Source organism: Electrona antarctica, assembly GCF_951216825.1.
Source record: "Electrona antarctica genome assembly, chromosome: 18".
Taxonomy (NCBI): Eukaryota; Metazoa; Chordata; class Actinopteri; order Myctophiformes; family Myctophidae; genus Electrona; species Electrona antarctica.
Window position 1 is genome coordinate 19,688,588 of NC_136799.1, and position 26,625 is coordinate 19,715,212.

General features: G+C 42.0%; 1 protein-coding gene across 3 annotated transcripts; it reads left to right on the plus strand.

The window, feature by feature from the left end:
* Nucleotides 1–59: 59 nt before the first annotated feature.
* On the plus strand, nucleotides 60–24,944 carry psen1 (presenilin 1). Of its 3 annotated transcripts, none has more exons than XM_079528950.1 (11): nucleotides 60–197; nucleotides 812–897; nucleotides 4,809–5,164; nucleotides 6,811–6,952; nucleotides 9,778–9,845; nucleotides 10,353–10,573; nucleotides 12,906–13,004; nucleotides 13,278–13,376; nucleotides 13,488–13,685; nucleotides 17,327–17,445; nucleotides 24,861–24,944. In XM_079528950.1, the coding sequence occupies exons 2-11, from the start codon at nucleotides 862–864 to the stop codon at nucleotides 24,900–24,902; spliced, it is 1,380 nt and encodes a 459-aa protein (XP_079385076.1). In that variant the 5' UTR covers nucleotides 60–197; nucleotides 812–861; the 3' UTR covers nucleotides 24,903–24,944. The 3 variants fall into 3 exon arrangements, with proteins under 3 accessions (XP_079385076.1, XP_079385074.1, XP_079385075.1); XM_079528948.1 differs by lacking the exon at nucleotides 24,861–24,944 and adding an exon at nucleotides 19,471–22,810; XM_079528949.1 differs by lacking the exon at nucleotides 24,861–24,944 and adding an exon at nucleotides 19,471–22,810 and having other exon boundaries at nucleotides 4,833–5,164.
* The last annotated feature ends 1,681 nt before the right edge of the window (nucleotides 24,945–26,625 follow it).

Consider the following 26,625-nt stretch of genomic DNA (forward strand, 5'->3'; position numbering starts at 1 on the left):
GGCCTAATCATTTTGATCATGCTGAATGCCCCCCCCCCCCAGGAAGTAGCCTTCAGTAGCAGCCACCGGATGTTCTGTGTGTGAAGAAGACATGCAGAACAATAAAGAGACTGGAGGAAAGTACCACGGCTAGTGTGAACGCTTCTTAAATCACTTCAAACTTCCACCTCAAGCATCTTCTCTGTTGGTGATCATAGGTAAGAGCCCTGTTCAGCACAGTACGTTGGGCTTTAGCAAACCAAGTTTTCTGCCGCCGACCCAGTGCAATCTTAACATTATTGGCTAACTAGCCACGTTAGCTTGCTACTGCTAATACAGCCCACCTGTCAGTGGGTACATACACCTAGTGGTGGTACTAACGGCAGATACTGTGGCAGCAGTGGCACCTGCTTCCATTGCCCATCGGGTTAACCATGAGATTAAACAGCTGCACATTCACCATTGTCACCAGCATGATGTATTTATGTCCGTGTGAATGAATAGCCGACTCTCCATTCAACAAGCTAGTTTATCTCACCAAATTAAGTACCGTACAGCTCGTGTTATGTGTTAATATTGAAGTCCCTATAAGTGTGATGTTCATTAAATTGGGCTCTGTTTCTGTAAATCGTGGGTTGGCTAAATGACAGCTGGGACTACAACAAAAGAAACACGTAAAACCAGCCCGGATTGTTTGTGCAATCGAACGGTCACTCGATTTTAAATTCCTGGATTTTCTGAACATTGTTTTCCATTCTGTCGAAGATGTATCTCTGAACTCTATTCTGGTGTGCTGTTATCCATTCCAAACGTTCTTTCTTATTCTCATCAGGACGAAAGAATTTGGTTTGCATGTGAGGACAAGTATCTGCCCTGCCAACCATGGCGAACAATGCAGTGGATGTTGAAAACAATATGGTCAGTATAAACGAATGTGCCACCCTTTCTGTCTAACGGTGCAGTTCTAAATGTGTTTCCTAATAACTGAGCTAGCATTTTAAATGATTTGCGTTTCAGTGAAAGGCTAATGGAGCACAAGAGAGCTGCACATCTACACTAGCCTCAATTTGCAACACTAGATTTTTTTTTAAATAATGGGATGAATCTAGAGTTGCAATACCCTCCATTGACAGCCCATTGGTCAAATTGAAATTGCTTGTATTAACGACGTTAAAGTCACCAACATTGCAGCTGTAGGGCAAGCTTGAATGATCCTCTTTCAATCTGAAAAGTGTTTGTTTCATAAAAATCCACTGTAGACATGTAATGACTCATGAGCTACTTTCTGTCAATAACCTCTGTGCAGGTGATTATCTTTAAGTGTTGGAGTTTGGAAGTGCTTGTCGGAATTCAGTCAATTCACTGAATGGGCCATGCTGGTCGGTTAATACAAGCAGATCGGAAATTTCAATTTGTTCAATGGAGGGTATTGCAATTCTAGATTCATCCCATTATATTTATATATATATATATATATATATATATATATATATATATATATATATATATATATACAAATAAATCTAGTCTTACAAATTGCGGCTAACATCTACACCACAGTAAGAAATTGCTGCTGTTTACCTGCAATATGCAACTTATTTATGCAGTAGTAGAAAGCCTTGCATAAGTTTTTAAGTTACCCATTTGAATGTTATTCTTAGCCTGACATAACATGCCAGGCACTGGCATGACTCATCTTGAGCTAACAAGTGACTGGGAAGTAAATAAGGAGGAACTAATGGCAGTATGTCCCCCGGGGGAGCAATAAACGTTCATCTTATCTTATATGATTATGAATGTTTCTGTGCAGTCACTGTTCTTTGATTAGGCGTGTCTTCCTTAACCAACAGAGTGGGCAAAGTCCTGTCACAGTTCACTGAGTGGCAGCGGTCATTGTCCACTGTTTATCACACACCAGACATTCATTGTGGGAAATGAACAGCTAATTTTATTTTTCTTCACCCAGCAGAGTGGTAGTTATTGTGTCCAGCAATTATGTTTTCTATTCTAAATGTCACTTTAGCTGTATTAACCCATTAAGACCTGAGGCTGATTCCACAAATGCCTTCTATATCGGTAGTTCTCAAACGTTTTCGTAATTCATAATTATTCGTCATTTTTCATCAAACACTTTCAAGATTTATTTTAATTCAAAATGTCCAAAAATAGATGTACCACTCTGTAATAGACAACACTAAAATGACACGGATGCTTTCCTGGTTTTAATAGGTTTCACAGAAGCAGTGCTAAAACACCTTGGTCGGAGGGACCATAGACATAGAAAGGTTGACACCTCCATCGGCTCTGGGCCGATGGAGGCAAGCTTCCGCACGCGTCACATAAAGGTTGTTCGGTAGGCCAATCATTCAGAGGCAATGTAATTTAGTTTTTTTTCATGCCAATAAAGCTCCTTTGAATTGAATTGAATTGATACGTCCAGGAAAAGACGTGCTGGTTGGCCATTAGTCACTTAAGTGGCAGCACTTCCGGCGCACTTCCGCCTTCCCTACGATACAGGTCACTCAATGAACTGCGGTGGCGAATGAGGCATCTAGGGTTTTATATGGGAGGGACAGGCAAAGTTTAGTTTTTGTCTCAGGAAGCACTGAAGCAGCAGCAGCTATATTGGCACATTCAATTCTTGTCTTAAAAGCGATTTCAGAATATAGCTTACAGTATATCTATGCCAGCTAACCAACTGGGGGAACATAATAGTAGAGAGACCAGCCTCTGCTTTTGGCCCTGGGTTTGACGAACATAAACAACACACTATTGTAAAGCAGTGGCTCTTAATTTGCAGAATGGCTCTTAAATTATGCAGAATGGTCTCTGGAGATATGTCTCTGTTTATGCGTACCTGCCAAGGTTGTTTGAAACTCCTCGTGTCTTGACTTGCCAGGCAAGTTTAGTTTGTTGTGTCCTTGATATGCTCCCTTTATTTTCGCCTGCAGGGACAAAGCATAACATTTGAGTGAGTGGGAATGAGGGCAGTGCTCTGCTCAGTGAAACTGAAGCAGTATGGGAATCTGCTACATATATTTAAGGCTGAAAAACAAACGTTGCATGGCCAAATAACAACTATATGTAGTATGTTAGCATATATATTATATAGTATGTAACTTTTCCCTGTTTACAATACTTATACTTAATGAAATAATAAATATATAGTTATATAATTTCCCTCAGCCACTGGAGTAGCGTGGTGGTGTTTACCTGCAGAAACTGCCTCCAAAATCTGGAACGCCCTACCAACAGCCATTAAGACATGCGAATCCCTTGACTCCTTCAAAACCGCTCTCAAAGGACGGCTGCAATTCGAAACTGCCCCCCGTAAAGGTGTAATGCTTTATCAGTGTGTCGTCCACAGTAACAGTCCTTGTATTGAGTTGTCCTTTATTGAAATGTACCCATTCTGCAAACTGTTAATAAATACTTAAATCAATCAAACATAATGCCCTCTCGCTGTATTTTGGTGTTTACATGGTTTGTTTTCATAGACAGCGATGTTATTGGACTAACAAAACAAAACGTGAAAACATCAATACAGTGAGAATGTGTTTTTCTACATAAACACCACCACACTACTCCAGTGGCTGATGACCGCTGGTATCAAGGGAGATAATGTATATATTTGTTGAGGGGCACTAGCCCCTCCTATATACAGCTTTTGTCCTCGCACGTCTCAATATTTGAAAGGAGAAACTGGGTCAAATGTCTGCCACCAGCGGGTGGCGGATTTAGCCGCGGTTGCCGCGGGTAATCGCAGTTTAGGGTGGATTTCGGTCATTAAAATATATTATAAATTAATATTGGATAAATCGCGGGGGTGAAAATGCGGGAAATAAATGAATGGCATCTATCTATATGCTTATTATAGCTTTTAAAATGCACAAAATCTCGGCGTGCGTGCGTTAGCAGTATTTTAATATTACATAATTTTCCATGATCTGGCACAGATTAGCCGCCTATGAAGTTGGGTCCTCCTTGCAAAACAACAACACAGTAATCTCATACAGGCAGCTACGCTAAAGCTGCTAACAGGCAGCTAGTGAGTCTGAGAGAAACTTTAAACTAAGTAAAACAGAAGGGAGGAATATACGTTTGGCGTGGGACTGGGAGTGATCAAGTTCTTAACCCCGACGATGACGGCTGCATATGCTGTATGAAAATACGTTGCAATGTGAGAACGTGGACGGCTTGTTACCATAGAAATGGATATAACATTGGTTAACTGTCAAGTGGTGAGTGACATTGTTTGTACAAGTAGGCTACGTATAAATAGCTACTGTTTACGCTTCCCTGCGCAGCGGATTGCGGGTGGTGCGGATTAATAAATTGAATGAATTAATAATTGCGGTCGGATAACGGGCGGATTATAATTATGCACACGTGGATTTGGGTGACAAAAAAGCTCATCCGATGGTCTCTAACGTTAATGTTGTCCCCACACGTCTCATATTTGCCGTTGACAATGAATGGAGAAATGGGTCAAATGTCCGCCAAATATGACGTAAATGTTGTCCCCACACGTCTCATATATTTGCCATTGACAATGAAAGGAGATGAAAGGAGAAATTATGTCAAATGTCTGGTTTTTCTGCTAAATATGCTGTAAATCAGTGGCGACACAAACATTAAATGCCATTGACAATGAAGGGAAAATGTACATCCTATTTAGACGAGCTAACCAATCATAAATTCAGTTGTTTATGAGATGATGGATGATGTATAATGATAAGAGTACACTTCACACGGGTGTGATTTTTTAAATGGTTTTATGTAATTCCAGGTACTGTGTGGAAGACCAATACCAGTGTCTTTTTTTATAGGTTTTGCTCTCCCTCTCCCCCCAGCCAACTAGCGAGGCAACAGAGCCCAGTCAGCCATCCGAAGAGGTTGGTGTAACGAGAGTCCGGTCCAGGGGGGGAGGAGGAGGAGGAGGTGGTGATGGTGGTACTGATGGAGGAGGCAGTGGGACTGGGGCAGAGCAGAATGGACAGCCCCCCACGGCCCGACAGCCCCGGGTGGTGGAGAGCGTGGAAGAGGAGGAGGATGAGGAGATGACGCTGAAGTACGGCGCCAAGCACGTCATCATGCTCTTCGTCCCCGTCACCCTCTGCATGGTGGTCGTTGTGGCGACCATCAAGTCGGTCAGCTTCTACACACAGAACGACGGACAACGACTGTGAGTGCGGTGGTATTAGTTAGGTTTTAGTGTTCACTTTTAGTGGTGAACTCCAGTAATGTTTGCTCACAAGAGCAAATGAAGATGATCATTAGTAAGTTTTAGTTGTAACAGTATAGAATCAAAGTATATGACTTCATGGATTAATGTTTTAAATGTTAGACGTGGGCCAGGTAAGCTTTACTGCAGTTCTGTCAGGTATCACCCATAACCGTATATTGTCAGATGGTAGTAGAGCATGGCAGCATGGTTCTACTCTTACTTAGGGATGCGCCCTGCTGCAGCAGCAATACAGCATAACACAATGGAAAAATGCACAGCATGTGATAAAACAAAGGGAGCTCTTCATGGCCTAGTGGCCCATGGGGATTAATTTAACTGAAACCCATTCAGGGTGCACGTGTCAAAAACCAAAGGGATGGAGTTGGAGGAGTAGATGAGATTTTGCAGCAGTGATTTTAGTGTTTTAAGTTTTGTACACCGTGATTGTGAGCCACTGCATAGTGTGATTTAGTGTCCTGCCAGAACAAAAGTTCAAATTTACACTCGACTTCTGTTGTATTTTTGGTTAATTCGGAGATTATTGTGAGTTTAGCTATTGCATGAATATGTTTAATAATCTCTGACGATTGTGGGCTCACTGTAAAGCGTTATTCATAGTCTGGATTTTCGGTGGTGAGGTGACCAGCACCGAACTACAACATGACGTCACGAGCCGCAGTGAAGAGAAAACCACCGCCCCAGCCCTTCTCTCTGTTTTTACTCACCACCGCTCAACGTTAATTCAGCTCCGCTGGTCACCTCACCACCGAAAATCCAGACTTTGAATTAAACACACTTAACGGTGTTTAATTTTACACTCTTGAGTTACATTAGTACTGAGGAATTTGATGTATGAAGTGATTGTGTATGCAGTGATTGTCAAAGGCATTTGTTTCAATTATTATTAAGTAATGAAGGAGCAAATTGGCAAAAGCATAATGATAAACGCTGAAAGTGTAGTTATTAATTCCTTCAACAATCCACCTGCCAACAATATCAAGCTAAAGCTGGACCCCATATATAATTCAGAGCTAGGAATCTGTTATTAGATTTTTTTTAGAATATAGTTCTGTGCCATACCACTAGATGGAGACAATGCTGTATAATTGCAAACATATCAACCACATTACTGAAGTACCGGTAGACCTATAATAAAGAACACTCATAATGGTTCAATCAAAACTTCATCAATTTATTATAGAGCTTTTATTATGCAAATCATTGCTAAAATATTATGATATAAATGTTGTATTTACTGCAAACAGTAACATTAACTAAATGGATGCCAATGGACGAAGGTTACATTTACATACAGTCCTGTACTGTGATCAGCCTCTTTTGAGACTAGACGATCAGAAACGGCGACACAGACGGGGAGAAAGAACTGTTCTGTATCAGATTTGTATTTTTTTCAAATACAGAATATATAAAATGTTTCAAAAGATCAAAATACTAAAATGTGTATTAAATATTTGAAAATGTATGGAAAATGTAATTTAAGTGTATTTTTATGGCGATTACATTTTGTATTAATCGAATAATTTTGAACACCATCACTGGTCAGGACATGTGACTGAAATAATGCTTTCTAATGCAATCCACAGGATATACACACCATTTACTGAAGACACGGACACCTTAGGGCAGAAAGCCCTCAACTCTATTCTAAACGCCATCATCATGATCAGTGTCATCATCGTCATGACTTTGGTGCTGGTACTGCTCTACAAGAACCGCTGCTACAAGGTACAGTATGGGCTACCTAGTGTCCCTGGCGATCCGCGGGCATTTTGCGACCCGCGGAGACGCCCAATGCGGCCCGCCGGCCATTTATTTAAAAAAAAATGAATGTAAAACGTGGGCACTCTGGGTTTTTTTTTTTTAAAGTGGTGTGTGGGCACACAAAGGGTTAATTGCTTAACAATGAACAGGTGTGTGTGTGTGTGTGTGTGTGTGTGTGTGTGTGTGTGTGTGTGTGTGTGTGTGTGTGTGTGTGTGTGTGTGTGTGTGTGTGTGTGTGTGTGTGTGTGTGTGTGTGTGTGTGTGTGTGTGTGTGTGTGTGTGTGTGTGTGTGTGTGTGTGTGTGTGTGTGTGTGTGTGTGTGTGTGTGTGTGTGTGTGTGTGTGTGTTCGCGCCAGGGGTCGCGCGCGCGAGCCAGGGGTCGCGCGCGCGGTGCGGAATGTTGTCACTGATGGGCTCGTTAACAGTCTATTCAACTACTAGTTGAGTTGTTGTGGATTACTCTCCTCACACTCTGATACAGCAGGACATGGAGAGGCTAACCATAGTTGTTACAGCTCAGTAGAGTTTCATTTCCCTTACCAAGTGAGGAATATAGTCTACTTACACACGATAGTCAAAGCAAAGAGATGCAAAGTGTCAGATTTCATGATGGCTACATGTCAATTTGCCATTTTGGATATTTTTGATAAAATAATGATTGCATTTTTAACTATTTTCGAGTGGTTTATTGGGTATTTTTTCCACATCTCATACCAAACGTCTTGTAGCCTACAACTGTAATACAAATAAAGTCAATTTATGTCAATAAACAGTCTAGAAAACAAAGCCAAGTATCAAGTAGTGTAAGTCAACCCATGTGAGCTGCAACTGGCCGCGGCCCTCATCAAGTCACCTTTCGCGCAATGTGGCCCTTGCCCCAAAATGAGTTTGACACCAAGTTTAGAGTCTAAACTTAACCATTAAAACCGTGAAAGCACCCGTGTCATTTTAGATTTTTGCGTTGGCTATACCCAATGGCTGCCAGGTTCTATTAATCTATTTTTTGTTTTCCGCTTGCAACCCTTATTTTGAAGAGCCAAATATCCGTAACCGGTGTTACGATGACATAATGATGTGTGTGGTGTCTTGACCGGTTGTTCTCTCGCTCTGTGCCGAAAAAAACCCAGACTGCGAGTATCACAGCGCCTGCTGTCGGCCGTTGAAAAACCTTGTTTTCACCAGAAACGACATTCATTGCGCTGATTTGGAGATACAGGCCATTGAAAGCAGCACATAAAGTGCAAGTGGATACGCACACAACTTCAAAATGGCCATGGCCAGGGGCGTCATTAGGAATTTGGAGGCCCGTTTCATGACCAAATGAGGCCCCCATATATACCTATGACATAATTATTCTGTTGATACAGGCGTATTGACACAATAATACACCATTACTCTCGACAATTACGCAGCAACAACACGTCTCCTCATCCTGTCGTCCCTCCACAATAAAGTGTCTCCCATTTACCTCCCAATGCTGCACATTTTACCCAAGTTATTAAAAATCTGCAGATATACAACGTGCTGCGAGCTTGTACATCTGCTATTTTTGAAAAATCTTCAAAGTGGCATTTGCAGAATTGTCCTCAGGTCTTAATGGGTTAATTTTCTTTAGTGGCAACTGGCAAACAGGAGTTTGGTAGAAACATAGAATGGTAGACGACTTCTCTCTGGGACATGTGTATCGTATGGCGGCTGCCATATTGACTATCCGAAATGGCAGAGGCACAGCACATTGCCCATAGACATAGAAAGGTAGACGCCTCATTCACTGCTGCAATTCATTGGAGCGACCTGTCTCGCACCGAGGGTGGAAGTGCGCCCATAGTTATATGCATATATACATATAAACGTAGACACCCTTTCCGACTCTGAGGCGTGTGTCACAATTGAAGGCACAATTTTCCCGAGATTCCTTGAAAAGCGTTTGCCTTCAATGAGCGCTTCCGCATGCGTAACATAAGTCCCGGAAAAGACGCGCTGTGATTGGCCAGTAGTCACTTGAGTGACAGCAACAGACATGGAGGAGTCGCATGAGTGACATCACTTGGGCAGCGACGCAGCGTGCCTTCAGCAAATGCCTTCAGCACTTCTAAATAAGAAAGCTGCAGAGAACTGTTGCTTTGTGTTCATTCTTTAATGTTTTCTGTTAGTAATCCCCACTGGCTCTGATGTTGTATTAATAACTTTGTTTGTTTGTCTTGTTTCGTATTGTAATGTATTGTCATGACTGTTATAAAGATGTTTTAAAAAAAAAAAGAAGCCTCCAGCACTGCACTTCCGCTTGACTTCCTGCCTTCATTGGTAGACACGTCGCTCCAATGAACTGCAGCGGCCAGTGAGGCATCTATTTTTTAAATATCTATGGTTATATAGACATGAGTGTCATGGCAGACAACAGCCACGTGACTCAGGTCCCTTCCTTTCATTACGTTCCTTGGCACCAACACGGAAGCTTGCCCTCTCTTGAGAGCATCCGCCCCAGAGCCGGAACCTTTTTACGTCCATGACGCCAGCGGTGGGAGTGCACAGGCTGCCACTCAAAGTGGCCAATCACAGCACGTCTTTTCCGGGACTAGTCGCTGTGGAAGTGCCGTCACTGAGGAGGAAATGCTGATTCTGACGAGCCCTGGAAATGACTCGCTGTGATTGGCCAGTAGTTACTTTGAGTGGCAGTGTGCTGTGCCACTCCATAAGATGCATATCGCTCCAATGAACTGCAGCGGCGTCTGTGGGTAGAAACACCATGGTAATTCCGACCTCATGGCTTTGACCTCTTGACCCTACAGGTGATTCAAGGCTGGCTGTTCCTCTCCTCTCTCCTCCTGTTGTTCTTCTTCTCCTACATCTACCTCAAGTAAGTCCAGTCAGTCCTACAAATAATACTCACCCTTACCAAAATAGGGAGCGAGGGACAGAGGGTGAATGTGGTTAACCTCTAGCATTTGGTGTTCTGAAGCTAGGTTTTTCATATCCTTCCTGTCCAAGAACATATGGTAAAGATTCATAACCTTTGGGCCGTAAGCCTGCTTCCCCTTAGATTGAGATCAAAGGAAAAGATAAAGGTCAAGTAGAGTTAGAGTGTTAGACATTATGTTGACCTTTTCCTGCACGCTCTCATCATTAAGTAGGTGTAGATAGGTGTCTCTGACGCAACTCTGCTCTGGATTAAATTGCTGTCCTCCCTTCTGTCTGTCTCTTTGTATTTCTCTACATTGCTCTCTCTGTCCCCCCTCCCTCTACTCCTGTCTGTCTCCTATACTGTCCCTCTCCATCATTGTCTCTCTCTCTGTTGCTCTGTCTCTTTCCCTTCATCTATAACTGTCTCCCTCCCCATCTCTCTTTTTCTCTCTCTCTCTGACAGAGAGGTTTTCAAGACCTACAACGTGGCCATGGACTACATCACACTGGCGGTGATCATCTGGAACTTTGGTGTAGTGGGGATGGTCTGCATCCACTGGAAGGGGCCCCTGCGTCTCCAGCAGGCCTACCTCATCATGATCAGTGCCCTCATGGCTCTAGTCTTCATCAAGTACCTGCCAGAGTGGACCGCCTGGCTCATACTGGCCGTCATATCGGTCTATGGTAAAACATACATGTTCCTTCGCCTTCCATGTCTTTGGCCCTCCAGCCCACTTACACACTTTGTTTGGCACGAGCCGCATTTGTAGTCGATCAGTACGACGGTTCATGCAAGGTCAGATACACATACACACACACGTGCGCACGCATGCTCGCTGAGTCCCCGACATTTGCATAATTTATAGAAATTTACACCAAAACCACCACAAAACAGAATGGGCTAATAATTAATCTTGAGTAGAAGACACAATTTGGGACATCACGCAATACATATTGACAGTTTCTGTCCTCTGTATAATCTATTTTATATATTTATATACTGTATATATAATGTTTGGGGTCCGTCTTGGCTACTGATTTAGACTGCATTTGTAGAATCGGTCTCAATGAGTTAAACGGATAGAGGGTATGCGCGTGACATCATCATACCCGGAAGTTGTGAGGGAACGCCTGCCCTACTGAGTGGCAAAACTCTACTTTCTGGCCTTGACAGCTCATACATCCAAAAAAAAGTCCTATCTGTTTGCATTAAACGACGGTAAACTCACATTGCCACACGATTTGCCACTCACTTTATGCATGCACATACCCTCTATAAACTAATAATGGTAAATGGTGTATTTATATAGCGCCTTTAACCAAGGCGCTTTACATAGATTGTGCATTACATTCACCCATTCTTACACCGATGGCGGCGGAAGCCATGCAAGGCACCAACAAGCACATCGGGAGCAATTAGGGGTTCAGTGTCTTGCTCAAGGACACTTCGACACTAACTCTGGGGGAGCCCGGGTTCGAACTGAGAACCTTGCGGTTACCATCCGGCCACTCTACCCCTGAGCCACGTAAAATAATACGCTTAAATTAGGTGTGGGCGATATTGTGATAAACATAGTTGACTATACAATGTCTCCAAGATATGCCGTTTCAGAGATATCGTGATCGATATGTCATGATGCAGTGAATGCACATTCTATGTTTTGCAGTTCTATACCTAACTATTCACTGATATCAGATTCACAATGCGATTTTTTTTTACGTTTTTTTCCCCTGACAAATGACAGAATTATATTTGTTATTTTTATTGTGGCTTTGATCCAAATTCTAAACATGCTGGGTGCAGCTGCAGAACTTGTCGTGCTCAATGCAGTCAATGCACAGGGTCCCATGGCCATATATTATCATGTGTTTGTGTGAATCATAGCGATGATCTGATTGGCTGAGTAAAGTACATATTGAGGATAAAAAGTGACGGAAACGTTTTTTTTACTGTGGTTTTATACTAGTGTGTATAGAGCATCACAATAAGGGATAGTGGTATAGTGGTGTGTAGAGTGTCACAATAAGGGATGACAAACATCTCTTCATGCTTTACTGAGAGTAAGGAATGTGGCTTTAGAGCTGCCACTGAAAATGTGGGGAAACAAATCTGAGAAGTGTGAGCTAAATCTTAAATCCACCAGTATGTCGGCTTAAGAGCCACTTTACAAGCCAAGATAATGGCAGATTTCCTGCAAGCTGCCTTTTCTTCCCGAGAGGGAGACCATTGGATACACTGTCAGTTTCTCAGTCTGCCAAAAACCTTGCTGAGAGGGCATAGAAATAATGTGATTGTTTGAGAGGGAGAACAGACATCAGGATTAAGGTGCAGATATAAACAAATGTGACCACTGCAGCATATACAGTACATCATGTTAATGTGAATACAGTGTTAGAATATCATTATTAGAGGAAAAAAAAGAGTCTGCAACACCGGTATGAAAACTCAGCTCCACTGGTTTATTTGATTCAACGTTTCGATGAGTGATCGAAACATTTGTTTCTTATTATTAATTTAGTACTGTATTTGTATATTTCTGTATGAAGTTTTTCCCCCTTTTTTCCCCTTTTTTTTTCTTTTTTAATTTAAAAGCTTTGTGCCAAACAAACTCCATACTACATCAGGTCCCTCGAGCAGGTTAGGTTGAGCACCTCATGTTAAATGTTTTGCTTGTGTTGACATTTTAGTAATCTAGCTGGGATTTGTATACAGCACATGGCAGCTTTAGAAATAAAGATCAGGACAGGGCCCAGCTTTTTGCCAAAGGACAAATAAAGTTTGACATCAACTGCTGTAGGGATCAGACCTATGATCTTATGATAAGGGTTAGACTCCCTTAAGCACAAGGCTGCCCTGCCACCGTAAGTGAAACCAGAAACACGGGATGTAATCACTCAAAACGCAGGCCTCTGGTTATCACATATGTCATCTCTGCACACTGACCCTCTCAAAGAGCTCTTTGTCTGTTCTCTGATAACATGGTCTGTCTGGACTCTGTCCCCCACTCCTCCACAGATCTGTTAGCCGTCCTGTGTCCCAAAGGCCCTCTGAGGATCCTGGTGGAGACGGCTCAGGAGCGGGACGAGCCCATCTTTCCAGCTCTCATTTACTCTTGTAAGATTTATTATTATTATTTTTCTTTTACTCTCTGTTAAGATTGAATTATATATTTGCATGGTGATAGCACAGATATATTGGCTAATAAATAAAACGCATAAATAAGAATTGTATTCATTGGGGTGAAGTATAGTATGTGAAATGGTGGGCAATATGGTCACTTATTGTGGCAAAAGGAATAACATGCCATTTAAATGGTTTAAAGCTGTGCTGTTTTTCATGAACTGAATAAATAACTCTCTTTGTATGCCTGTCTTCATTTGATAACAGCTACCATGGTGTGGCTAGTCAACATGGCAGATACAGAATGGCCGCCTCCTAAGAGGAATTCAACTGAAACAGAAGCAGCATCTCCACAAGAGAGTCAAGGTGTGTGTGTGTGTGTGTGAAAAAATAATTGGATTGATTCTTAAATATCCAATCCTTACTCTAATTCTGCACTCGGTGTAATCTGTTGTCATTTGTCTGTACGTGTTGTAGACTCAAATCCATCGTCTCCAGTAGCAACTCCCCCAGCGCCCTCGAGTCCTCCGCCAGAGGAGGAAGGAGGATTCACACCCAACTGGGTGGGGGAGCAGCAGCACCAGCTCGGGCCCATCCAGTCCACAGAGGAAACTAGGAGAGAGATTCAACAGATGCCCTCTGCTCGCCCCCCTGTAGAGGATGACGATGAGGAGAGTGAGTGCAGAAAATCTCAATACTACTTAGTTTGGTTGCATTTAGTGTATCAATTCTTAGTTTAGGTTAGTTAGTTTTTAGAATTAGTTTGTCAAGTATATCAAACTCTTAGTAATGCTGGCATCACTGAATGATATAAATAGGCAATACAATCCCTGAGTTAGTGTATACATTATAGTACAAAAGACCACCATGAGAGAAGGCTAAAGCATCAAGAAGTTAAAGAGGATGGAGACTGGCAATTAAAGAGGCAATGCCATGATTATGGTCCCTTTTCCGTTTTTTTACGTGTATGTATGGAGTTGACATTACACCTCTGGACCACCCGGTGTGGTTGAACTGTGAGTATAGATAGTTAGGCCTCGTGGTTGTAGAATCTACCCTGAGTTTGTAGGTCGGGGGTTCAATAGTCTTTGGCCAAGTCATACCAAAGACTATAAAAATGGTACCAAAAGCCTCCCTGCTTGGCACTCGGCATCACGGAATGGATTGGGGGTAAGTTCCGACATGAGTAGTGTCAAACACACAAAGCCGTGCATAGGAGTGGCTAGCACCCCTCAAAAATATTTGTATAACTAAGATATCACATAAATAGATTTTAAAATACAACCCAACTTTCAAGTTCATCTTCACTTTTACTTCACCAGGCACTTCATGCTTCCATGGACTGAGGTGCTTCTGTTTTGTCACGTCATGCACGTAGCGCATGACGTAGCGCATGACGTAGCATGAGCTGCGGTTGGTCTAATTTCAACGGGACAGACATGCGTCCATCCATACACATACAGACAAACCCTGTTCAGCCATGCACACATGAGTGTGTAAGTGCATGCATGCACCAAAGCAAGGCAAAATAACTGATGTTCACCACACTGTTGCATTTGAAATTGCAGAGAATGTAGTTACGTTTACGTCAATGTGAATCTAACTTCCACAGTCAATGCCCACTGTAAATTATGGGGAACTGACAGTAATTCTCCCCTAATCTATAATTGACTGTATTTGACACTATACACTGCAGGATGAATTACGATCGGGGAATTGGGAGGTGCTCTGTGTCTTCCTCAGACGTAATCACGTTTAGAATTGTCGTACTTAACCCCTCATGTATACATGCGTGGCAGGGTATTATAAGCACTGCTGTCTGAACAAAAAAGGTCTGGTATGGGTGGAGTTTCATGGACCTTGGTGGGGGATGATATGTATAGGCGGCCTTTTGGGTTGAAAAGTTCAAAGGTAAATCAATATTTTCTTTTTCATTCTGTACTGTAGTATTTTTATAATTGGCATTTTACAGTGACTTATTTTATTATCAAATCTCATATATTCTGGCAATACTGGTTGCCGATGGCCAGGGATTAAAGTTTAGATGTGTTCTCAAAGATTGATGTCCAAAATGAGTTTAACAAAAATGATTCATACTTTGTAACTTGTCCATCATTACAGCAGACAAAAACATTTACAAAATCAATAGTCAAACGCACACCGACAACCAGCCCTCCTGAACACAAACAAAAAATGACTTGAGTCATATCAGCTTGCATTCCGTTCTCTTGTATATTGTACCTTAGTGGGGCTTTCTGTAGTCACGTTTGCAGTCATTAGTCATGGTGTGGTGGGGGAGAGGAGAGCGGGCTTAGTGTCCCATTGGCCGTGGGGCTAGTGTCCCATTGGCTGTATAGGACTAGTCTCCCATTGGCTTAGAGGCCAGCCAATCATGAAAATCTTGACCAAAAACGCGATCTGAACCCAAGATAAATGTATTTTTCTAAATCTGATAACATGGAGGCGGATGCCAGGCAAAATGTTCACTTCCAGTTCATTTCCGGTTGTATGCGTCTCCTAGCCATAGACGGAAAGGTAGACGCCTCCTTTGGCTCTGGGGTCTCTCAGGTGCCATCTTACAGGGAAGGAAGCCACAGAAGCTTCCATGTGCGTCACAGAGCGGACGTTCGGTAGGCCAAATCAGAGGCAGGTGGGGGCGGGTATTTGAGTGGCAGCGTGCCTTCCGCACTTCCGCTTGACTTCTGTCTTGGCCGCTGTAATTCCTTGTCGAGACGCAACAAAACGGTTTTAGCGTTCGTCACAGCGGTATGATATGTCCTGTTGCACGTCGGCACATGGTGGCGCATGTCGACGCAAGTAATTCAGTTGGTTCAATTTAATTGTTGCTTCATGCGTCTACCCGTTTGGTTGCAAGGAGTTGCATTGCGACCCTTTGGTGTGCTTTGGGCTTTAGATATAATATACTAATATCCATCTATCTTTAAACTACGGACCATAAAGCTTAATTAATATAACTTAAATCAAAACAGAAAGTTTTATGGAACTTCCATAAATTGAAAACAAAATCTAACTGTCATATCTACACAACCACAAAAATACTTACTATTCTTACTATTGCTTGCACCAGCCTCAGTATAAATCTCTGCCCTGTTTTCACAGACACCAGTCTTTACTTGCATTACTACATGTAGTAATCTTCCAGTTCCCTAATCTCAGTATTTATAGGAATGTTTTATGACTTTCTCTTTTTCTGTGAAATGAGTGCGTGTGTGTTCCTGAACATGTCTCTGAATAACCTTGTATGTCTGACAGCGGGGACTGGTTTTGGTAATGGCAGATTTGAATGTGATTATTCACACCAATTACTAGTTTTCACAACTGTACTTTTCGGGGGGCCCTCCTGTTCCTTCTCTCACACGAAGCCTCCCAAGAAAATACTAGGTAGGAACCCAAGTTTTACTGTATAATTACAGTCAAGAAGCAAATTTGTATCCCACCCTAAATGTGGCGCCCTGCCATTTGTGGGTCCCCACTGTTAGGATCACTGTAGGAATAATTGTCAGGGCTGTTCATCTCTGAGCCTTGCTCTCCTCCTTACTACTGGTTGATTGTGATTTTCGTCATATCTTGGAACAATTATGCTGCGGCCATTTTGCATTGAAAGGTGGTCAAGCAAGCATTAACAAATTTCTTAATAAAGACACATTGTTTTGTTAAAAAAGGTGTTAAAGAGCTTTATATTCTGATAAAGAGACATTGCTATAGAGTGTTTGTCCCGGTATAAGGGGTTTCCCTGCTCTCCCTGCTCTCAAACTCTAAAATAAACAAAAATGCATTTCCAGGTCGTTATACCAGCTGTTTAGGCAGTATTTAGGAGTTCTCGCTCCTGATTGGATACTAGTGAAAAGACACAAAGAAGTGAGCATACAACATTGGAATTTAGAACACTATGAAGTTGATAAATGGGTACTCTTCTGATTGGCTGAAATTGGCAAATTTCAGTTTACTAAAGAGCGGGAGAGAAAGGGAGATCCTGTTATTGAAGGAACACGACTAACAATTACTACTATTAGAATATAGAGCTTTAACCTTTCTAACAAATATAGTTTTGTTTTACCCAAAAAACATAGATTTACACTACCTTTTAAACATGGATTTGCTAGGTGAATCCACAATGCACTAGTACCCACATAATTGTGACACCCCAGGTTTGAATCCATCTTGAGACCTTTGTAACGTTAGATCTCTTCTATAATGTCTACTTCCCGTCTCTCCACTGTAATCTCCAACAGATCAGAAATGCCAGTTGAAATAATCATTAAAATGCTTAAAAGTGAATGCGGTTGTGTTCTCAGGGGGTGTAAAGCTGGGCCTGGGAGACTTCATCTTCTACAGCATGTTGGTGGGGAAGGCTTCGGCCGCAGCCAGCGGAGACTGGAACACCACACTTGCCTGCTTTGTGGCCATCCTCATTGTGAGTGACCACATGTTTACTTTAGTGTTGGGCTAGGCAGCACTTAGTAGAGGAGGCTGAACAAAAAGGACACGCACATCTATATACCTATAAAGTCACAAATAAAAAATCATCCGCATACCATTTTATGCTCCCAAATATATCTTTATTGAAGTGGTAACGTTTCGGGCCGCAGCCCTTCCTCAAACCTTCAAGGACTGAGTAGACGATACATATTTATATAGTCTGACATACAGTACCACACCTGGCCCATCAACCATCAGTCCCAATTACTGTCACCGATCAGGTGACATTGACAAAAGTGTACAAGTCTCAAAGTATATCCATTGCATAAGATATATACAATACATTCATATTTGTCCCAAACATTTACAGACATTGTAACCATATATACAGAGAACTCAGGCTGACAAAGCCATCATACTGCTAAGAGGCGCCTCTTGTCTACTCTAAGTAAAAAAGTAGGGACAACAAAATACTTTATCAAATAGGCAGCACTGCCACTCTGGTACAGAATGATAATATCTACTGAGCTGAGACTGGTACACATACTTTCCCATGATGCAAACCATATACTGTTAAGCAGGGGTTCTCAACCAGATGCCCAGATGACAGTAAAGTGCTGATAAGATGTCTCTGTCTACTTGTATAACCCAGTGTCAAGTGAGACATGTAATTGTTGACAAAGGTAATGAAGTTATATAAAGTAGACTGCACACGGAAGTGAAATAATAAATATACTGTGTATCGATTCGAGACATAACGTAGGCTTTGCACGTGTGCATACGCGTGCATACGTTTTTTTTATCTGAGTTTATTTATTGGTCCCTACACCACGGCAACCCTAACACACACATACTACTGAACTTTTAACTCATTCTCTGTTAAAAACGACATTGGACGAGTTTTATTAAAAGTCACAGATCGACCAAGAACGACATTGAACAAGTTATTATTATTAATCCAGAATCACCAGTCTTATATTTACCAGTTCTTGGCGTCTCCGTCGCCTGGCAACGCTTTGCTTCCGCGTTGTGACGTCATTGAATAATTTCCCTCCGTCCACTGTATCTTTAACGACTATCTTTAGCGGCCTTTTTCTCGGAATTGAAGCTCAGATTGAGGTGATCATACAGAACGATGTTTAGGAGCTCAATAACAAAACCCCAGGATCTCGCTGCACTATATTGGCGCTTCTGACAAAAGCGAAAGTAACTAGCGGCTGCCCCGGAAATGAAAAATTAGCTGGCGGCTCTTCAAAATAAGCGATCGGCGACTGAAAAGTGTGGCGTGACAGACCCAACCTTGAACTTAACCGCGTATGGGAAGGAGTTAAAATGTTAAAAGAAAGGTCTTAATTTCATGCAAGCAAACTGCAAGGATGTATTGTAAGGATTTGGTGTAAGTATCAATTATTTACATCCATATATTCATTTTAAGGCATGTTTGCTTTAGTTGCACAGAGACCATTTGGTGCGCTACAGGAGCACCTTAACAGTCACTTTAATAAACTGAAAACAAGGCAACAGAACATTCTCAAATGTTGAGGGCCCAGGTGGAAAGTATTGTGGCCATTCTTGTCATGACTGCAACACAACCTCAGTTTGTTTTGGTGCCTGACTCGACCACAATCATATCAGTCTCTCAACACTTTTGTGTAGGAGTGTTTAGGCTGAGTAACGGTGTGATTTTTGTCAGAGCGGAATCAGTTTTGCAACCAATCTCCTATGTAGGATTTCAGTCATACTCTAGTTAGTGTAAATGCATTTTAGAATAAATATGTCCAGTAATTCAAGATTCTATTCTAAAACAAATATTTCAAAAGCAAAGATCAGTAACTCATAATGTACTTAACTGATTTGATGTGATATGATTCATGTTTGGATTGCATTGGAGCCCTCGGTGTGTGAGCGTTTTCTTGTTATTCTGTATACTGTTCGTCACTCAGCACCTGCCCAAACTTGGGTTGGGGATGTGCGTCTCTTTTCATGCTTCATGTTTGGAACATCTCCTTCCTCCACACAGGGCCTATGTCTGACCCTCCTACTCCTCGCCATCTTCAAGAAGGCTCTTCCAGCCCTGCCCATTTCTATTTTCTTCGGCCTGGTCTTCTACTTCGCTACAGACAACCTGGTACGGCCCTTCATGGAACAACTAGCACTGCATCAGTTCTACATTTAGCAGGACTCTGGCCTCCAAGCAACCCTCAACCACCACCCACCGCACCCATAGCTGTCTGGTGAACAAGCTGTGTTCCCCCTCTCAATCGGGAACAACGGGCAGCCTCGGGGCCTCCCCACTTCCTGCCGGATCTTTCACAAGAACCCGTCTCCTCTTACGTGTGTGTTCATGACTGGACACAAGTTATTTTTTTGTTCTGCCTTGGATAACAACAATTGTTGTTTTTAAGCTATGATTTTTAATTTCCTTCATTTGGTCATTTGTTTTGCAAAAGTGATCTTGCGCCTCTTATGAGGCGATGTGTGGCCATGGTTTGACTGCGGCTTGAGGGAGGTTTGCTTGACTTTGGGACCTGAACTACTTCTACCTACCAAAGGCAATCCAAGTATGAGGAAATATGAGGGACTAATTCATAAAAAGGCAATGTCTCCAAGGCCTTCATTTCATTTTTATGGACATAATGTGACATTCTGTGAACGGTAATAATGATGATAATACTGGAATTGTAAAGTTGAGTGTTTCCAGTTTTTCCATTGTGTATGAGCTGTCACATAAGAGCATGCTTCCACCGTGACTCTTAAATTACCTGTTCTTTTTTTCTTTTTTTTTCTGCTGCTTGTTGGGTGAAATGGTTGGCTTGTGGGAGGGGATGTTTTTTTTTTCATCCTTGATAAAATAGAAAAGAGTAATGCAACAAATACACAATTAAACAAGACAATTGAATGGGGATTAACAGAAAATGTGCCCATGGGTGTGCCCTTTGTTGCACTTGAATGTTGGGGCAGAGTCACACTGAGTCTCTTTGATTCAAACTGTTCCCGAGTACGACTGCCTGGTCCCCGCTTGGCCTTGAATCTTCCGCACCCGAGCACACTTCATTCAACTATATTCAATGCTTTCACATTACAGCGATCCGTATCTGAGTACACTTCAATTGGTCCCGACTCGAGACTACCTCCATGTGGTCCCGGGAATGGTTGGGTGATCCGCTTCGGGGAACAGTACGCAGCATTCATTTCACACTACCACCTGCCAACCAAGTGGTCCCGAGTGCGCACCCGGGACCATAGTGTGAATCTGTCCCAAGGTTTAATTATACAACAGTGAAGCCAAGAGCAAACTTCCACATTAAATGGCTTGTTAACATCGTTGACACCCCTCATAGTAACCATGGATGCACAGCTAACTTCAAACTAGTAAGCTGTTTGACTTGCATCTGGATAAGGAGAAAAACAAACAAACTTCAAACATTGAACTTAACGTCAAAAACCATTATCGATTGGCAATGCCTTTTACAATTTGTCTACTTAGCTTTTCCACCTTCTTCAAAAGCTCACAAAACTGAACCAGAACTCTTACAGCTAGGCTACACTGGACGCGCTACGTAAGTACGTATCCGTACCGCCGGCGCAGGTGGAGTCGAATGGAAGCAGCCCGCCCTAGAGCTTCTTTGTGGCTACACCAAGAAGGTTCAGTGTGTTTTTAGAGTTGTTTTTCTCACACACCAGGGAAGATAAAGACTAAACGTTTTGCCACGGATATAAGACTGTTATAGAGAAAATGTTATTGTCTAACATCCATTCAAGTAACTCAAAATTGCCCAAAGTTCAGTTGGTTTAACTACAAATCAAAGTAGGCCAAGGAACTCTGCAGGATATTTGTTTTAATTGTCTCTGGACATCACTTGATGTGAAAAGGAGAAGAACTGGAGAAGCCGAGAAGGCTCTGTTCCTCTACATGAGCGGGATCAACGTTGCATGTTTTAGCAAAAGTTAATTTACTGTATCCTGTACATTTGTAAGTAATTTATAGTATGCATGTTTACTCTTCATACCCATTGCATATCTGTCCAGATCATTATTGATTGCACCTTTATTGGTTTTCTAATACAACTTTTCATATCAGCCGTTTATTTTATTTTATATGTAATCCCCTCATTCCTTCCCTGGTGAGTGATGTACCCGTAGCCTCCCTCTGGCAAGCGTACCATTGAAAAATAGAAACTTTTTTTTAAATTGTTGCGCAGAACTCTACAAAGCTTAAACGTGACCTATACATTGATTATCGCGTTCAGTGTAGCTGGTTCCAGCAGGTTCTCCGTGAACAGAATGCATCTGTTGCGTGCCCTGTGTAGCCCAGCGTATATCAGACACTCTCTGCACAACAGCTCATACACAACAGGATGTATGGAAAATGTGGATCATTTTGATGTGGAAAACATGTGTAGAGTTACCTTTTAGATTTATGTTGTGACGTGGCCTCATCAAGAGATTCACTATTGACCTTTGTACCGTTCATTTTTTTACCAAGTTCACACAACAAATAATTTTCCAGCAAATGTGTGGGAACGTAGTTTCAGGGTTAGGGTAGGGTTTTCCACAGTCTCATCTGGGACCTGTCCAGTGCCTTGTTCATGGGCACTTCATTAGTGGACATTTGGGCAGCGGACCACCCTGCCCAGACTTTTCCCCAGCTCATTCGAGGAGTCAAACCTGCAATTTTCCGGTTACGAGCCCGTTCTCTAACCTTCAGGCTACTGCTGCACCCACTTTGCTTTCCTGGTGCTGTCTTGGACTGTGCACTTCATGCATCGAAGACTTAAATGATGCCGAATAAATTGGCAGATGCTGTTTTGTTAAGATATGCAGAGGTGAAACTTTTAAGACTGGGGCTTGTCCTACAGGGTTCCTACACAGGTCGAGAAAATGCCTTAACAGCCTGGAAAATGTTGGAATAGGACCAAAAGAAAAAGGTTTTTCAGTCTGGTACTGTAGACACTATCGGTTCACAAAGCTGTGAAAAACTATCCTAAGTTAAGTGATATTTAGTAGTGTTGATTAAATTCAGCGGCTCTGTTTCCATCACATTAAACATCCACTGAAATGTCAGATGATTTTGAACTTGCAGAAATGTGTAGGAACCCTGCAAGCGCTAGGATCCATGGCTTCTCATACATGAGATAAGGTTTCAAAGATGGCTCTTTAAATGCACTCAAATGTAATGCTTCCTTCCTGGGGCAAAATCTGCACACAATGGGAATATTAAAATACATATGCTGCGACTGTTTTTCTTCCATGAAAAAGGTTGGGTGACTGACCTTTTATTTTTTTCTGTATTTCACATGTGTATGCAATTTCATTTCAGATTTTGTTCCTTTTTTAAATAAAAAATAAAACAAAACTAAGTATATATATTTTTGTCTAAATTACATTAGGCTTGCTTGGATTGCACTTGGAATTTGTCTTAAGAGGTTTATCATTGTGCAGCTCAACCAGTATAAATCACTAACAGGTTTATTCTTTCAAATATGCTATATAATGATATATTATCATTATTTGTTATCCCTCATTCTTTTTGTGGTTATTAAGGGTATGCACAACTTTTTGATTGTGGCCATTTCACTTGAAATCATCTATATATATATATATATATATATATATATATATATATTTATTTATTTATTCTAACTATACCTTTGCTGTTTTCTTTACAAGTTATTAAGTCTCCTCTTTTGGCCATATTGAGCATAGGCTCATCTGGTTCGACACAACAGAATTGCACAACCGGGATATTGAACATTGCAGAGATTCCATGGAATACTGGTCAATACTGGCATTTCATTCCGTGCCTGTCCCCGTTGCCAGCTCGACACCAAAGTGATTGGCATTCCGCCTAGAATGCTTGAAAGTATTAACTTTTGCCATGGGGAACATTTGGACTCACCACTGGGCCAAAACAGTGGCACAATATGGCCGTTTACACAGATTATTTAATCCCATGCTGTGGTTTCACAGAACGTGCCTCCAATGTGGTATAAGAATGTTGTAGCTCAGCTCGGATGCAATTATTAGGAGCCAGATCCTCAGGCTGGGTGAAGTGGAGGGTGTGTTGGAGTGAATTGTGTGTGACCACCTGTGTGGATCAGAAGCCTCCCAGGATAGTTCTTCTAAGGGGATTATGGTACTTTTCCATGTGAGACATGCAAGGAATTGGAGGGATTAGACTTAAGTAACCACAAAGACAGATAACACAGACACTCAAGTAGTTGAGTGGGCGAAAGGAGACTATAAAACCGCCATATTCTACCCCAATCTGTATTTCCAGACGTGCAAAACAACAAAGAAGTTGAAACTAGAAAGGAAGGAGCGTGAAGGATGTCGAAGGACAAGCTTGAGGGCCTGGTGCAGCGCATGGAGGAGACGCTATTGGAGATGGAGCAGCTCAAGGTGCATTGTGGCAAGCAGAACGAGGAGCTGAGCCAGCTGGTGGTGGAACTCCGCAGGGAGAACCAGGAGCTGGTGGAGAAATACAATCAGCTTGCTGTGGAAATGAAAGAGGCCAAGGAGATCATAGATCAGCTACAGGAAATCAAGCACTCCTTCAATGCCAAAGAGAGACAGGCACAGAAGCTCAGCCGGCATCTGTAAAACCATACTGTACTTATGCAAAATATAACAGATTTGTGAAACTTAATGTGACTCATGATAGTTCAAAATCTGTTAGAGCGGGCTCTGCATGTACTGTACAGTCGTGGTCATGCGAAGAAGCATGAATGAACGTTTTCAGAGACGAGAGGAAGTGGAGTGGATGGGAGCAGGGCTGGCGTGGATGGAGCAGGGCTGGCGTCAGGCTCTATAGGTGGATCTAAACTGGAAATGGAAAGGCTGACAGCACATACTCAACTGAATACTGAAACATTCGCGTTTGTGCCAGGTTTTCAAGGGATTGGGCGTGTAAGCGGGGCAGATCCATTTTCCTGAATGTACAGCAAATGTATATGTTTATGTCTGAGTCACACGTGTGTCTGTGTGTGTGTACATTTTGTCCAGTATATAGGACGAATGTAAAGCTGAGGTAATTCCAATGTTAACTTAAATGCTGTGGCTTAGTGCTCTTTTTAAAGCCATGGCTAGACGTAATGACCAGGAATCAAAATTGATGGCTTCTAAAAAAAACAAAAGTGGATGTGGAAAATTTGGAACTCGGTTGCAGAGGGTCTTTTTCAAAGCAGTCAATAGATTACACATACAGCATTGTGAGCTCATTAGTTTCTATAATTAAACCAACAACAGCAATGTGCTTGGCAGCCAGACTACACTGCCCTTATAAAAGTTTTTATTGGAACGCAGACCTTGCTTATCACAACATATTGAGTGACCCGAAGAAGTGGGTGGCCACCTTTTTTTAGTCTTTTGAAGAATCAAAGTGCTAAAAATGTATTTTTATCCTTCTAGGAGGGTGTCTTATGGACTGGATCAGAAACCGGATCAGAATGAAAGCCAGAGGAAAGCATTTGTAAAATGTTGCTTGAAAAAACAAATAAACAAACAGAAAAAGAAACTCAATAAAGTATTTAAAGAAGTATTTAAGCAGTGGGTATTTTATACCTATACATTTAGCTTTCTTGAGTGCAATACAAATCCTGCAAGAGACAGGGGCAGAGAGCAACATTGACATTTTCCAATTAATTTTGTAATTTTTTACATTGAATACATTTATCAGGAAAACGAAATCATCAGTAGACCCCTCTCCTTGGCAGGAATGATCGGGCATTTAAGATAAAATGAACCTTTATTGATCCTCACATTTCTTTAATAGGCCTAAAGTAAATACGAAAACAGTGTGGATGTCGGACTTTTGTGGCCAGTCTATGACGTTAGTCATCTATGTGATGTAGTAATGTTTCAGATCAACTGCCTTTCACATTATGAAATGTCTGTCATAAGAGGAAAACACCAGTAGTTGGCATTGTCATTATGTTGCATACTGTATACATGTTGCATACTGTATACATATACTGTATGTAACAGACAGGCCAATCATAAAGAGTTGTAAACGGTAGAAAGTTAGTGCAAGAGCTGTTAAGATTACACCCAAATACATATTTTCCATACCACAGGACTTTTTGTAATTTGCAGCTTGGTTGAACCTTTCTTCCAAAACCCTAACTCCAAAAGAAGAAAGGGGGAGGAGAGAGAGAAAGCTTTGTGAAACATATGGTGGCATTTTCCTAAACATAGCTTTCATGGTGGCTACAGCGGTTTCCTCTTTAAAACCCAAAATAATGTCTTATCTCTCCAGACTTCATGTGGTGTTTAACAGGCTGTACATGTGAGCGATTATCATGTTGTCAATAAATTGCCAGCTCTCCCTCACACACACACACACACACACACACACACACACACACACACACACACACACACACACACACACACACACACACACACACACACAGCAGAGCAAAGGAGCTGACAACAGCAACCACCAACTGCCCAGACCCAATCATCGCCTATGATTAAGAAAGTTTCTTGTCATGGAGCCCATATGGAGGTGGGCCCATGGGCCCTTGAACCTTGATGGTGCATTATGGCTGACAGGCAGGATAACTAGCACTTTACATTGCTCATGGCTTACAGTCCAGATAGAGCCCTTTGTATTGGTGTTGGAGAGTTACGTGTGATTTGCCCTGGTTTTCCATATTGGTTGCAGTAGGAGAATGATTTGGCCTGCATAACTTTAGTCGCTTTTAGACTGGCAGGGAGGGACCCATGACACATTCTGCACTCTCTTCCTTAAATGGTAAATGGTGCATTTATATAGCGCCTTTATCCAAGGCGCTTTACATAGATTGTGCATTACATTCACCCATTCACACACACATTCATACACCGATTGCGGCGGAAGCCATGCAAGGTACCAACCAGCATATCAGGAGCAATTTGGGGTTCAGTGTCTTGCCCAAGGACACTTCGACATGTAGACAGGAGGAGCCGGGATTCGAACCGCCGACCCATGGATCATTGGACGACCTGCTCTACCTCTTGAGCCACAGTCTCCCCAAGCAAGGAAGTCTCTTCCTTGCTTGTCTCACCCAATTCCCCACTGGTTCTCAAATTCTTTTTAATTTCAAGGACCCACATTACTCTGAGTGTGTATACAAATGGAACCAAATGGACCCATAATTGGTTCCATTTATACATTCTGTGAGTTACAGAC

Bases quoted from the DNA above. Each gene is read 5' to 3' on its own strand.
- psen1 (XM_079528948.1), top strand. From the start codon at position 862: ATGGCGAACAATGCAGTGGATGTTGAAAACAATATG. The intron at 13,005-13,277 runs GTAAGATTTATT...ATTTGATAACAG, and splicing joins TCCAGCTCTCATTTACTCTT to CTACCATGGTGTGGCTAGTC. The intron at 17,446-19,470 runs GTGAGTGACCAC...TCCTCCACACAG, and splicing joins GCTTTGTGGCCATCCTCATT to GGCCTATGTCTGACCCTCCT.